At 38.6% G+C, this 15,815-nt stretch overlaps 1 protein-coding gene across 1 annotated transcript in view; it reads left to right on the top strand.

Annotated features, from left to right (window-relative positions):
* COL6A6 (collagen type VI alpha 6 chain) overlaps positions 1-15,040 on the top strand; it is a 120,177-nt gene extending 105,137 nt beyond the window's left edge. Inside the window, exon 37 of the mRNA XM_053600580.1 lies at positions 13,490-15,040. Within this exon, the coding sequence (XP_053456555.1) occupies positions 13,490-13,709 (220 nt within the window). The 3' untranslated portion in view covers positions 13,710-15,040. The remainder of the gene's footprint in view (positions 1-13,489) is intronic.
* The last annotated feature ends 775 nt before the right edge of the window (positions 15,041-15,815 follow it).

The following is a 15,815-nucleotide window of genomic DNA, read 5'->3' as shown; positions in this document are numbered from 1 at the left end:
GTCTTTCAAACCTAATGGTAAAAATAGTACAATTCAGATAAAAATATAATAGTTTACATCAAAACAGTCTTTACTTCAAGGAATATAAAAATGACCACAGAAGGAAAGAATGAGATGCAAGAAGTAAAAGTGAACGATATAATTCATTAATATTTGGGTAAATCTAAGCAAATGTATTTTAAAATAACATTTAATAATATCTAACTTTTAGCATTACAAAAAAGTTGTACTTGGCTCGGCACCTGTAGCTCAGCTACTAGGGCACCCGTCACATACACCTGAGCTGGTGGGTTCAAATCCAGCCCAGGCCTACCAAACAACAATGATAATTACAACCAAAAAATAGCCAGGTGTTGTAGTGGGCTCCTGTAGTCCCAGCTACTTGGGAGGCTGAGGCAAGAGAATCGCCTAAGTCCAAGAGTTGGAGGTTGCTGTGACGCCATGCACTCTACCAGGCAACATAGTGAAACTCTGCCTCAAAAAATAAAAAGCTATACTTGATAATAAAGCTATGAAAAATAAAACATTTCTCACCTGGTAGTTCTAATAGAAGAAAACCATTATACTAATACTATAAATATTAATAATATTTTTTATTTTAATATGAGAAAAAATATTTTAAATAATAAAATAACCTTTGGTTATTAAAATAAAATGAAGCCTCAGGCTTAGGAAAAGAAAAATGGTACTCAAAATAAAAGAACATGTTGAATAGCAGTGGTGACAATAGGCATCCTTGTCTAGTTCCAGATCAAGGTGGAAATGTTTTCAAATTTACTCCATTTTATACCATATTGGCTGTGGGTTTGCTATAGCTGGCCTCTCTAAGTTTAAGAAATGTCCCATCTATTTTCTTCAGAGTTCTAATCATGAAAGGAGGCTAGATATTATCAAAAGCCTTTTCTGCATGAATTGATAGGATCATATGGTCTTTGTTTTTTATTTTATTTATGTGGTCTATTATATTTATAGATTTACATGTGTTGAACCAACCATGTAACCCTGGCATGAAACCAACTTGATCATGGTGTATAATTTTTTTGATGTCTCATTGAATTCTGTTCGCTAGGATCTTATTGAATATTTTTGCATTGATATTCATTAATGATATTGGTCTATAGTTTTCTTTCTTTGTTGGGTCCTTTCCTGGTTTGGGGATCAAGGTAATATTTGGTTCATAGAATGTGTTGGGGAGGATTCCTTCCTTTTCTATGTTTTGGAAAAGTTTATATAATATGGAAGTTTTAGCCATCACTATTAGGCAAGAGAAGGGGATCGAGGTTATTCGAATGGGGTCAGAGGAATCAAACTCTCACTTTTCATGGATGACATGATCTTATACCTGGAAAACCGCAGGGACTCAACTACAAAGCTCTTAGAATTGATCAAGGAATATAGTAGTGTCTCAGGATACAAAATCAATACTTACAAATCAGTAGCTTTTATATACACCAACAATAGTCAAGCCAAAAAGATAGTCAAGAACTCTATTCCTTTTATAGTAGTGCCAAAGAAGATAAAATACCTAGAAATTTAACTAACAGAAGACATGAAAGATCTGTATAAAGAGAATTATGAAAGCCTGAGAAAATAAATAACAGAAGACATTAACAAATGGAAAAACATTTGTGGCTGGGAAGAATCAACATTGTCAAAAGGTCCATACTGCCAAAGCAATCTACAGATTTAATGCAATCTTATCAAAGCACCAATGTCATTTTTTAAAGAACTTGAAAAAATAGTACTTCATTTTATATGAAATCAGGAAAAAAACCCAAGTAGCCAGTACATTACTTAGAAATGAAAACAAATCTGGAGGCATCACACTACGAGACCTCAAGTTATACTACAAATTTGTAATGATCAAAACAGCATGGTATGGGCATAAAAATAGAGATGTGGATATATGGAATACAATAGAGAATCTAGAGATCAACCCAGCCACATATCATCATTTGATTTTGTTATTATTTTTTAATTTTTTTATTAAATCATAGCTGTGTACATTAATGCAGTCATGGGGTACAATCATGGTGCTGGTTTTATAGACAATTTGAAATGTTTTCATCAAACGGTTAATATAGCCTTCACGGCATTTTCTTAGTTTTGTGTTAAGACATTTATATTCTACACCTAGTAACAAACCTAACAGAAATACTCATTGGGGAAAAGAATTCCTGTTTAACAAATGGTGCAGTGAGAAATGGCCAACGGCCTATAGAAGACTGAAACTGGAGCCACAACTCTCACTACTAACAAAAATTGATTATCAATGGATAAAAGATTTAAATTTAAGACATGAAACTGTAAAAATACTAGAAAAGAGTACAGGGAAAACACCTGAAGATATTGGCCTGGGAAAATATTTTATGAGGAAAACTACCCTGGCAATTGAAGCAACACCAAAAATATATTACTGGGATTTGATCAAGTTAAAAAGCTTCTGCACAGCTAAGGGCATTACAACAGCAAACAGATAGCTTTCTGAATGGGAGAAAAATTTTGGATGTTATGATTCCAACAAAGGTCTGATAACTAGAATCTACAGAGAATTCAAATTAATCAATAAGAAAAGATTTTAAAAAAAAACCATTTCTTTGTGGGCAAGAGAGTTGAACAGAAACTTCTTTGAAGATGACAGGCGAATGGCCAACAAACACATAAAAAAGTGCTCATCATCTTTAATCAACAGAGAAATGCGAATCAAAACCTAGATATCTCCCAACTCCATTAAGATTAGCCCACATCACAAAGTCCCAAAACTGCAGATGTGGATTGGCGTGGATGTAGAGAGAAGAGAACACTTCTACAGTGCTGGCGGAATTGCAAATACAGCCTTTTTGGAAAGGATGGAGAATTCTCAAGGATCTGAAAGTTGACCTTCCATTTGATCCCAAAATTCCATTAGTAGGTATCTACCCAGAAGAACAAAAATCATTTTACAACAAAGACATTTGCACCATAATGTTTATTGTACCCAATTCATAATTGCCAAGTCATGGAAACAGCCCAAATGGCCACCAACCCATGAATGGATTGACTAACTATGGTATATGTATACCATGGAATACTATTCAGCCATAAAGATGGAGACTCTACATTATTTATGTTTACCTGGATGGAGTTGAAAGACATCCTTCTTAGTAAAGTATCTCAAGAATGGAAAAACAAAGCATCCAATGTACCCAATATTATTATAAAACCAATATAGAAACACACTCTCTTATGGATGATAAAACACAAATATAGTTTAACAAGTGGGATGAAGGGAGGAGGGGAAAGGAGAAGGTGTTTGGTGGGAAGAGGGAGGACATTTGACGGGATCTTGACTAATGTGCACAAAGCAAGGGTATATTTCTAAACGACTAAGAGTAAACTGTAAAAGTCGTACCACAAAAAAGCAAGTGAGGTGATGGTTATATTAATCAGTTTGATTTAAGCATTCCATATTGTATATCAAGTCATCACATTGTACCCCATAAATGTATACAGTTATTACTTAATTTAAAAAAAATTGTAAAGAACAATAATGATATAAGTCACAGGAAGGTGAATGGAGTTAAAGGATTCTGGGAAGGTGCCTTACTTGGGCTGGGTCTAGGCTGTTAAAAAGTTCAGATTCTTACAATTCCATTAAAACTTTTGAGGGCACACATGGAAAAGAAAAATAGAAGGTGGCTAACTACCAAAAATGTAGTGAGGGAAAATGGAATAAAGAACAACAACATAAATATGCTTTAAAATAAAAAGCCAAGAAAAAATACTTTTTTAAAAAAGGACAAGTAGAAGGAACAAATTAAGGCAGCAGCACCACGTCTATTAAGTACATTAGTAACCACCATAGAAACAAAACACATGAACATGCCAGTTACAATCAGAGACTGATGGATTTTATTTAAAAAAACAAATTTAAATCCAGCTTTCTAAACTGCTTTCAAGAGATGTATTTACAACATAAGGAAATAGAAAGGGTGAAAGTAAAATGATTGAAAAAAACATACTGGGCAAATATTTAAAAATAAGGTAGGATAGCTATATTAATATCAGATAATACTTTTTTATTTTTTTCAGATTAATATAAGATTACATTGTTTGGGTGTGTTAGGTAAAGTCCAAGTTGTAGTGGAGCCCTTAACCCAGGAGGTGTGCCACGTACCCCTACACTGTGCGTGATGGGTGAGAGCACTCCAGTACCCCTCCCTCCTCTTCCCTCCTGCTCTTCCCCTAGTCTCTCCTCCCCCTTCCCCTTCTTGGATTTAATGCAGATGGGCATGTAGTTGTTCATCTGCTAGTTTCGTATGAGTATTGAGTGCACTGGATGCTTGCTTTCTAATTCTTGTGATACTTTGCCTAGGAGGGTGTTCTCCAAATCCATCCTGGTAAGTACAAAAGATGTGAAGTCTCCATCTTTCTTGATTGCTGAGTAGTATTCTTTTGTATACACACACCATAGTTGATTTATCCATTTGTAAGTTGATGGGCACTGGGTCATTTCCACATCTTGGTGATTGCAAATTGAACTGCAATAGACATTCCAATGTAAATGTCTTTATGGTAAAATAATTTCTTTTCTTCTGGGTAGATACCTAGTAATGGGATTGTATGATCAAATAGAAGGATCTACCTTTAGCTCTTTTAAATAAAACAATTTTTGTAGTGGTAAAATGCTCAACTTATGAGGATAATATAACAATTCTAAATTTATAAGAGGACCATGAAATAATCTGAAGTATACAAAGTAGAAACTGAAAAAATACAGGGAGAAATTTCCAGGGGACTATCATCAAAATTGGAGATTTCGGTATGCCAGTTTGAATGTTGATAGATCAAATGGACAAAATTAGTAAAGAGATAAAAATATAAGTAATAAGGTTGATTTATATTATGTACATTTTTAGAAACAGTCTCACTCTGTCACCCAAGCTGAGGTGCAGTCGCATGATCATAGCTCACAGCATCCTTGAACTCCTGAGCTCAAGTGATCCTTCTGCCTCAGCCTCCCAAGTAGCTAGGACTACAGGCTTACACCACCACACTCAGCTTTGCCTTGCTGTGTTGCCCACGCTGGTCTTGACCTTCTGACCTTAAGTGATCCTCTTGCCTACCCTCCCAAAGTACTGGGATTACAAGGCATGAGCCACCATGCCTAGTTACAAACTTGATTTAATTGACAAATATTAAACCCTGCACAGAAATATTAGACATTCTTCTCAAGAACTTAAGGCACATTAGCAACTGTTCAATTGAGATGGACAGTTTACAAGTGTTTGTTGTATAATTTATCTTTTTTTATATAATTTCTATCTTATAAAACAAGTGCCAACAATCTCTAAGAAGTGGTGTCACACAATGCACATTATCTGAACACAGTGCAATTAAGTTAGACATTAATAACCATATTTTTAAAGCCCATTTTTAAACTAAAATCACATTTCTAAGTAACTGATGGGACAAAAGTCGTAATGGAAACTTTAAAATGTTTAGGACTGTATAATAAACAAATTGTCAAAACTTTCAGGATCTATCAGAAGTCATGATTTAAGAAGGGTATATATATTCTTAGGGAAATTTTTAAAAGTCTAAAATCTAATAAGTTAGATATTACTCTTAAGATGTTATAACAATAACAACAACCAAAAAAAAAAAAAAGACTATCTCCAAGGAAAGAATAAAGAAGAATATATTGAGTAGAACTTAATATTTTATTAACAATTTGCCTTAATACAGCAAAAGTTAGTTCTTTTAAAACTTAATAACATGCATGTCTAATCTTTTGCTTATACAAATATACATTTTTAAAAGTTAGGAATAAGTGAAATCAACTAGTTAGGAGTGTTTCTCTGTTTCTGTGACACATCATTCTATACTCACATACGCATACATACCCAGACACTGATCATAGTCCAGTGTGCACAGGCATCCGGGACTCACACTTGGGCAAATCTCTTGGACAATGTGCTACAATTATTGTGTAGTGTGTGTGTGCATTTCTGTGTGGTGATCAGGGCTGGGGAGGCACTCCCAGCTCTGGCACCTCTAAGAAGCCTCTGCCTGGAATCTCTTGCTCACCTTGGGGAGAGGAAGGGGATGAGCAGTTCAGGGGAGCTGTCCAGCAGCAAATACTTCCTGAAGTCAAGCCTAAAACAATCCTGTAAAGTCAGTCCCAGAAAGCCAGGGCTCCCCCTGCTGCATGTGTCTGGCAGCTTTGAAGAGGGAAATAAACGGGAAGCCTGGAAGGTGACTCTTGCTGAGGTTGGCATCTTCAGCACTGAGGGTGCATGAAAGCTGGCGATGGAGGGGTGCTCTCACCCAGTCAGGTGTGCTAGGTTCTGCAAGCTGACCAGCTCGCACAAAGTACAGGCACGCAGTAGGGCCCAGCACTTGGGGTTTAAGTGCTCTGCCCTCATTACTATTATTTTTAAATTTGTGTTTTTGATGTGAAGTCTAGTGGGATAATAAAGCATGCCTCTGGGAATGTGGACTTGGAGCCTTGATTCACGTGCCATCCCATCTTCCACTGCCTCCTTAGGATGGGTTCTCACAGGCCATTTGTACACCTCTGGGCTCCCCAAGCTTTCCTTTCCCTACCCAGCCTTGGCAAGGGCTTGGGCACAAACATAGGAGTCTTGAGGTCTCGTGTGACCCCACAGAATCTTGGGATGGTGAAGGCAGTGGCCAACTGCCCCAGGCTAGTAGCACCATCATGCATTTGCCATCCGTCCTGTCTCTGTCCAGGCACCCAAAAGGTTGTGAAAGACTTCACCCTTCTGCTGTGGGTTGGGATGGCCAACTGAGAAAATGGATAATGCCTGCCTTGGCTTCTGGAGCATCTGTCTGGAGCTGGTGGGAGGAGGAATTCAACAACTGGCCACACACCAAGTTAAGGAGGCAGAGGGGTACTTTATATAGGAAATAAAATCCTCCATAGCAGATGGAGAGAGAAAGAGAGAGACTGAAGAAAAACTTTCTCTTCCTGCTTTTTGACTTAGGACGGGCTTATATTTGCATTTTGCATTGAGCCCCACATATTATGTAGCTGGCTGTGGCTGAAAGGGCAGATGCAGGAGCCAGTCTACCCAGTCAAAAGGCATTTTTGAAAACCCCTTCCTTCCTACCATGCTCTTTCTGTCTGAAGAACCATATGAATGGGAGGAGGGGATCCATTGTGCTCTTGGATAAAACGTTTCTTCCTCCTTCTCCACATTGCCCCAGATACATTGGAGTCTCAGCCACTTCTATGCATCCGAAATGGTGAAAAGACAGGAAGTAGCTGGAACTACATGCAGAATCAGGTTCTTATTAGAGGAAAAAGGAAGGAACACGAAATCCATACCACTGTCTTTGAACTCCCTAATGATGTGATAGGCTAAGACTCTCCAGGACCTCTCGAAGTGACCAAAGGCTATGATAAAAGGTAACAAGCCCCACGGGAGCCCCTAAAATTCCCTGCCTGAGCCATTCAAGAAAAATGAGGCAGAATTGAACACATAAGATTGAGGGAGATGAGAACACCTGCTAGGCGAGTGGTCTGGCCATAAAGGTGACTTATCAAGTCCTCTGAATGTTTTTCATAAGAATTAGATCATTTTGCTGTGAGATTTTAAGAAATACATGCGGAAGCTCGTTCTTGTTTGATGGAAAAGGAAGGAACTGACTCAAACCACAGGCTACCGAGGAGACAGATGGCCAGTGAAGGTGAGATTGTAGGGCAGACTCCTTGTAAAAGCACTTAGATCTATCTGCTCAGAGACAATAAAAGACAGAAAGCCACCTGCTTATTGCTTCCTCCAGCCAGGAAAGAACTTGTGCCAGACTTTAAAGCAATGACAGGCCAGTGCCAGAACTACTGAATTGTAAAAATGGATGCAATCACCAATGCCATATGAATAATACATCTGTTATTATTCTGCTTTCCAAAATGTGTTTTCTGGACACATAAAATGTGTAATAAGGTAAAAAGAATTCTGGAAGTAGAAGCGATCTTGTCTGCATTTTCTACTCCAATGCATCTATCAACTAGGAAATGCAGCATGGCTGACTCCTGCTTATCTGCATAGATGGCAGGATCTGTGATCACAGAGAACTGAGATCAACAATTAGTCCCACCAACCCTCTTTTATCTAGAATTTGCTGCCTTTCCCTTCTCAAGCTTTACTGGAACTAGACACAAGTTGAAAAATAAATTGACTAGTTCCTTCTCATCTTTTTTTGTCTTGACTACCTATTGTTGGAGTTGCCAAACAGCAAAGAATGATATGAAAAATATAGAGTAGGAGGAGAAACAAAGTCCTATGTGATTCCAGGTCTAAGTGATTTTTATCAAATGCTTATCAAACACGCACCCCAATGTATGATGGTGGAAAAATGGAAATTCAAAGATATGGTTCAACCCTACTGAGAATAAAAATATTCAAGAGGAGAAAAAACACAGCAATGTTGTGGTGTAGAAGCACTTAACAATTTAACAATTTGTGGTGGTGCCTGTGGCTCAAAGTGGTAAGGCTCCGGCCCCATATGCCGGAGGTGGCGGGTTCAAACCCAGCCCCAGCCAAAACAACTGCAAAAAAAAAAAAAAAAAACAATTTAATAATTTTTTTCTTAAAAAGGGAGGATGATAACAAAGATAACTGAGCTTACAATAAAAGAAAAAAAAAGATCCAATGAAAAAGGTGGTGTTGAGGAGTGTGGGGTAGAGACCAATACAGGTAATATAAACACCTGAGCCATGAAAACTGTGTACTTCAGAATCAAAGGGAAGCCTTCTCCAAGGTCAGTGGAGCTACGCTCTGTTCATGCAGTTATTACTTGGAAGAATTTGAATTTGTAATATTCAAGAGTCTGAAAATTAACAAGAAAATACAGGCAAGAGAGGAAAGAGAAGAAAATGAGGACAGAGAAGGGAGAAAACTCATTTGTAATGAAATTTAGCCATTGCTGCTGTTCTTGGTACCTGGAAGTTTGTCGGTCAGCTTAGTACATACCTGATAGCATTGATAGAAATAAACTGAGATACACTTTTGGATATGAGTTTCAGAAGCCCATAGTGTGGTCTATAATGCAAGGAGGCTTCAGGTCCATGTACCATGAACAGTATACATAATTCTCTGTGTTGTTTTCATGTCTCTTTCACTCTTAGCTATGTTCATAGATGAAAGAAAAAGAATGTGTGTATGGGGGGTGCACATGCATATATGAGAGGGAAGTGAAATAACTTTAATTTTAGTGAAATCATAGTACTCATTTTTTAAATAATCATAGTTTTGTGAGAGGTCAGATTTTAAGCCGGCAAATGTGGAAAAATACGCAGAAATGGATTGCAATGAATATTGCACTGTCTTGGTCTCAACATTTTGAAGTTTTCTTGAACTTTCCCTTGACTGTAATTCAGCTAATTGCTGCAGTTTATCAGTATTGATAACCCCCCTCTCCTCATGCCAGTAGGCTCTCACACACGCATTCTAAAAACGTGCATGAAGAGCCCGCTACAGTGCGAGGTTCCTCACACCTTCTCATCTTCCAACCTGCTCAAACCCATCTGCTTCCCATATCCAGGTGCTTCTGACAGCATGGCATTTATCAGTGTTTCACTTTCCTATTCCACCTACCTTGAGAGTTCTCCTGGTGTCCTGAATAAGAACCCAGTTCCATGGAAATAACATTGGGTGATAGTCTCAGGTCTGACATTAACCTTCACCTCTGTGCACCTGAGTTTCTTCCTCTGAAACCAATCCAGTGCCGTGGTAACTGGTCCAGGGGACTTCAGTTGTTGCTCACAGAAACCAAGGTGATTTTTTTTAATTAATTTTAAATCATAGCTGTGTACATTAATGCGATCACGGTGATTTTTATCCTCATTTTACAAATGAAGAAATAAGGATCACTCTATTTTTCCCAGATCTGTTCAGCTGGTAAGTAAAAGAAATGGAATAAAAATGGAATAAAAATGTCTCCAAACCCACAGCTCTCTCTGCCACATCTCTGTAAAATAAGACTGTCTGAAATGGACACCTTCTCTACTGGCCCAGAGAGCAGCCCCTAAGCTATATGGGGTTATTCAAATTTAAGCTAGTTAAAATTAAATTAAAAATTCAGTTCCTCAAACACATTACCTACTGTATTTTGCCACATAAAATGTGCTCCCGTGTATAATGTACACCCACATTTTGCGCCCAAACTTTTAAGAAAGTGCCCTGGAGAAAGTGGCTGTCTCAGCTGGGAGGGACACATCTGGAGAGGGCTAATGCTCTCCTGTAAATGTGCAGATTGCACTCCCCTCCTGCAGCTGCCTACTCTGTGAAAGCTGTCCCTTTCCTCACTCCTGGGAACCCTGCCCTCCCTGCCACCTGGGGTGTGGCTGAAATGGCTACATGTGTGGCCAATGAGGTGGGAACTGCTGAGTCCATTTAGCCTGAAGGCAGCCAGGTGGGTCCCTGGGGCCTGCACTGGGCTCCTGGTCTCCTCTGTGTAGCCTGACCTTGAGCTTGGCCCTCACTTCCATGCCATGGCCCACCTTACCAGCCCCACGACCACATCTCCCCTGATGTGCTCAGTGGAGGCCATTCTGGCTCCTGCCAGATTCTGGATCCTCCCAAACTATAACCCCATGCACCCAGTGAGCCCAGGCAGGAGGGCACGCTGGCCCTAGAAGGCCCACTGGGGTCCCCTGCTCCCAAACCATACTACCTATGCATAATGCACACCCTAATTTTTCCCTCAAAAATTTGGGCAAAAAAATATGCATTATACACAGCAAAATATGGTACATTTCAAGAGCTTGATGGTCACCTCAGGTTCATGGCTTCCATACTGGCCAGGGCAAATTATAGGGCATTTCCATAACCACAGGTTTTACTAGAGAGGCCAGAATTTCTCATTAGCACCTGGCTTCTATGATTCCCTGATTTCTCAGTCTGGCGTTCAAGGCCTTCCAGGGTCTGCCTCCAGCTCTCCTTTACTGTTGGGTTACTTGTGCCTCCCAGTCAGGCTCTTTATTTCCCTGCCAGACTGCACTCTATTTCTATGTCCCCACTGTACTTAACACAGTGCCTTCCATAGAGCAGATAGTAAACATTTGAACAGATGGAGAGATGGACAGGTGGAAGAAAGTGAAGAAGAGATAAAAGAAGGGAATGGCATAGAGGTCTGACAATTAAGTTCTCAATCTTGTCCTAGAAAACGTGCTACAAACCTCATTGTTGAATATCACTATGGGCACCTTTTAAGTACTCCTTTGGGAATCTAGGCACTAATGCCAACACCTAGTCCATACTTCAAAGCAATTTTCAGACTCTTCTGGAATGGCCATCAGAGCTGTTGTCATATTATTACCCTTGATGTCCTGAATGTCATCAAAATTTCTTTAATATTTCCTTTATTTGTGGGTAAAGAAAGTATCACTAGGGGCCATATCAGGTGAGTATGGAGGGTGTCCCAATACAGTCTTTTGTTTACTAGCTGCAAACTCCCTCACAGACAGTGCCGCGTGAGCTGGTGCATAGTTGTGATGCAAGAGTCACATCTTTCTCATGCCAAGATTTTCAGTTAAGATATTTCTAAATATTTCTCTATCAACGTTTATTTGATCTGCAATCCCTTCACATGGTCAGAGCTGATGATTTAGATGCCCAATTCAACAAATTTTTTTGCAATGTTTTTATTAGTTCTGCTCATTATTGGCTGCCCTGACCTTTCTTCATCAGTGACACATTCTCTGTCCTCAGAAAAACATTTAATCCATTTGTACACTGCCATTTTCTTCACGGCATTATTCCCATAAACTTGGACTAACATGTCCCTGATTTCACTTCCACTCTTGCCAAGTTTAACCAGAAATTTAATGTTTCTTTGTTGCTGTAATTCAAGCTCTGACATTTTCACTATGCCACACAAAACACACAACAATATTGAAAGTCCTTCAGCAAGACCTGCTACATGTCAACATGAACACAGCTGAGAAATACTAATATACCTAGGTTATGAAATCTTCTCAATTGTTTGTACAGTGCTGTCAACATAAGCATGTGGTGGCAAGTTCATAAAATTAATTGGTAGATCTTGTATATTCATGCTTTCATTTGACAAATACAATACTTATTGAGTACTGACTGTGCGCTAAGTACTCTGCTAGGTTCCTGGGATTACTATGATGAACAGACAAGAGCTCATGAACTTTGGGTGGGTAGAAGAGTGGAGAACAGATCTTAAAGAAGTTTACAAGTAAATAAAAGTTCAGACAGGGCTAAGAGTTATAAAGAAAAGAAAAGCATGCTGTGCTGGGTGACTAGAAGTGGAGTGAGGATAACTATTGATATGGTCGTCTCTGATGAGGTGCCATTGGAACCCAAGTTAGAATACTCTGAAGGACCAACCATATGAAGATCTGAGTAGAACATGTTCCATGAAGAAACTTTGCAGCCAAGCACAGTGGCTGATGCCTGTAATCCTGGAAGGCCAAGGTAGGAGGATACTAGAGGTCAGGAGTTTGAGATCAGCTTGTGCAAAAGCAATAAAGCCAGAAAAACAACCCACAAAATAAAGTCTGAAAAGCTAAGCTGAAACAAGACAGCTAACCTAGTCTGTTTCAACTTTCCTACTTTTCTTCCATGATTCTCTAATTAAGGTGTCACCATAATTATCAAGATATTTATCTCAGCTGGCATGGTAGTGCATGCCTGTAATCCTAGCACTCTGGGAGCCCAAGGTGGGTAGATTGCTTGAGCTCAGGAGTTCGAGACCAACCTGAAAAAGAGTGAGACCCTATCTCTACAAAAAAAAAAAAAAAAGAAAATAGAAAAACTAAGCAGGCATAGTGGCACACACTAGTATTCGCAGCTACTTGGGAGGCTGAGGCAAGAGGATTGCTGAAGCCCAAGAGTTTGAGGTTGCTATAAGCTATGATGCCATGGCACTCTACCCAGGATGACAGAGTAAGACTCTATCTCAAAAAAAAAGAAAGAATAATATTCTTAGTAAAGCATCACAAGAATGGAGAAACATGAATCCTATGTACTCAATTTTGATATGAGGACAATTAATGACAATTAAGGTTATGGCTTATGGCGGGGAGGAAAAGCAGAAAGAGGGATGGAGGGAGGGGGCGGGGCCTTGGTGTGTGTCACACTTTATGGGGGCAAGACATGATTGCAAGAGGGATTTTACCTAACAATTGCAATCAGTGTAACCTGGCTTATTGTACCCTCAATGAGTCCCCAACAATAAAAATAAAATGAAATAAAATAAAATAAAATAAAATAAAAAAAGAAAAAACTGCTACTGAAATTATACTTTTGCATACTTTGACAAAATGTCTTATTTGTTTCTGATATTTGGATCCGTTTAAATGTCCAATTTAATGATTTTAACAAAATTACCCTGGAGGAAGGCTGTAACAAGGAAACTGGTGAAATGATTAATTTAGAAAGACAGATTAATAAGGAGTCTAGTAAAGCTGAAATGGTACTTATCTTCTATGTTTTCTTTCGTTGTATAGCTTTCTTCCTGGATTACATAAAGCTGCCCTCAAAGAAGATACATTACAAATGGTAAAATTTTTTCAAGATAAAAAATATCTCTCAAGAGTAGCAAGAAGTGGCAGAGGTGATGCTATTCACAATTTTACCAGGAACACATCTCATACCTTTAAAAATGGAAAAAGGGTAACAAAAGCTGCTCCTAAACAACATGGCAAAGCAAGTACTCGAACAGTTTAACCCTAGGAAGCATGGTTAAGACTGAACTGAACTGATCCAGCACCGAACTCAAGCTACAGATTATAGATTATCAGGTGACTTGACTTGACCCCCCCACACTTATTGATAGATTCAAAGATGTATTTTGTCCATTTCTTTAATCATTCCTGGCAATTCCAGCATTTTAGGACTTTGTCCAATGAATGTTATCATTAGAAGATGGAAAGATCCAAGAAATGTTTTGAAAAGTCTAATGGAGATATAATTTGAAGGTAAACTTTTATAGAACGTATGCACATACTTACATAGGTAGATGTAATTCTTTTTATGCTAATTCTTTTGATTGTCCAATCCATTTTCTGCAAACCAAGCCTTCTTCTTAACTGTTTGATTGTCTGTTTAACCAAGTATCTTTTTCAGTGTTTGGGGCGACTCCCAAATTTACGCTAGAAATTGATGCTGTTTATGTCGTATTTTTGAAAATGTGATCTTCTGTAACTAGTCTCCCTGAACACATTGCTATTTCTATGGGGACTGAATAGGCTCATGTTGGAAGGTTTCCTCCACCTTCTACAGTTGTTTGGTAGGACTAGTGAGAAGCAGAGGGTAATAATTTCCCCAGCTCCAAAGTCTCCTAAACTCATTGTGAAACTTATTAATTCCCCCAGAACATGAATTTTTGCTTTTGAGTTGGAAGCCCTCTTTCCATTATGAAGCTTCCTACCTGGCCATTTTGATGGACTGCTAATCTTTCTTTCTCCCTGTGGCCTTTATTTTCAGTAATCCATCTATTCTTTAGACAAGCAGAGCAAAAACAAACAGTCATGGGTGAAGCTCTAAGTTACTTTCACCCATCAGGTAGCTATTTAGTCAATAGTGAACAGCACCATGGCAGAACTGGCAGAGCTCTACAAGAGCTTAAATGCACACTGAGTTTACAAACAGTAAGACAATCCATGTGGGACTGCAGGGATGCAAAGGAGATCAGAGTAAGTCAAAGCAGGAAAGGTTCTGGAGGTGCCTGGCTCTGGTAGCATTCTCTGATACCATTCTCGGGTGGCCGTCTCCTCGTCCCCCTCCAGTTCTTACTTTTATGATGGGGTTGGTATTTTCAATAACCGAACACCCAAAATAGCATTATTTAATTTAAACACCATGTTCAGACCTTAAGAGCTCCATGTAAGAGCTGGCTCCACGATTGGTAACAATGGCCCTGTCTTCAGGAAGGGAAGGAAGCCCTGCCTGGATGTGTGGGGCAGGTGGTGACTGACACCAAAGACCAGAGGGTATATTCAGATTTTCTTTTCTATGTCTCTTTTCATAAGACTTGGAAAGAAGAGCCATCTGCAATTTTTCTTTTTTTTTTTTTTTTTTTTTTTTTCTTTTTGCAATTTTTCTTAAAACCACTTCTGCCATCCTTACTCAGGCAACTCCTCAGAAATGTCTCCTAATGTCTTCAGAGGAACAAACAGTCCAAGGAGTTAAATTTCATATTCATACTCAGGTCATAGAAAAGAATAAAACACATCAGGTTTCTTCACCTATTCTAAGTGGGATTTAGGGGTTCAGGAAAAGTATGTTTTGAGTATAGGAAATTGATGAGCTATATTTAGTAGGTATTTTAATTCAAGGGATTTTTTTCTAGTTTACTCTGGATTAAATGCAAACTCCTTTCTTCTGTTTATTGTTGGAAATACTTTTAAGATGTACTTGTCTGTTTTGTTTTGTTTTTTTCTGCATTGGTAAGTAAAGTATACCAAACATGCCCTTAGTGATTGAAATTATTTTAGCATTTTGGATCATCTTTGAAATCATTAATAGGTGTGAGCTCTGAAACATGCTGCAAATACAAGCCCCTTTTTAAAAACAATCCCTAATATTAGCATTTTCCATGTTTTACCTTTCTCCCATAAGTGGAAAGCAGCAAAAATTAAGTTGAACGTAAATTAAATGAAGTCTGATTTAAACGAAGAATCATACAGTGATGTTTCATTTTTAAAAAATGTAAATTAATTGACTGTAAATGACCTGCCTCCCATTATCCATTATCCATTACCTCCCTCCATTATTATTGACTCACTGAGCTATGAGTCAAACTTGGGGGAGAGGAGAAAAGTCAAAATGAGA

The sequence above is a fragment of the Nycticebus coucang genome, chromosome 8 (genome assembly GCF_027406575.1).
Source record: "Nycticebus coucang isolate mNycCou1 chromosome 8, mNycCou1.pri, whole genome shotgun sequence".
Classification (NCBI taxonomy): Eukaryota; Metazoa; Chordata; class Mammalia; order Primates; family Lorisidae; genus Nycticebus; species Nycticebus coucang.
Note: the sequence above shows the minus strand (reverse complement) of the source record. Positions and strands in the feature narration are given on the sequence as shown.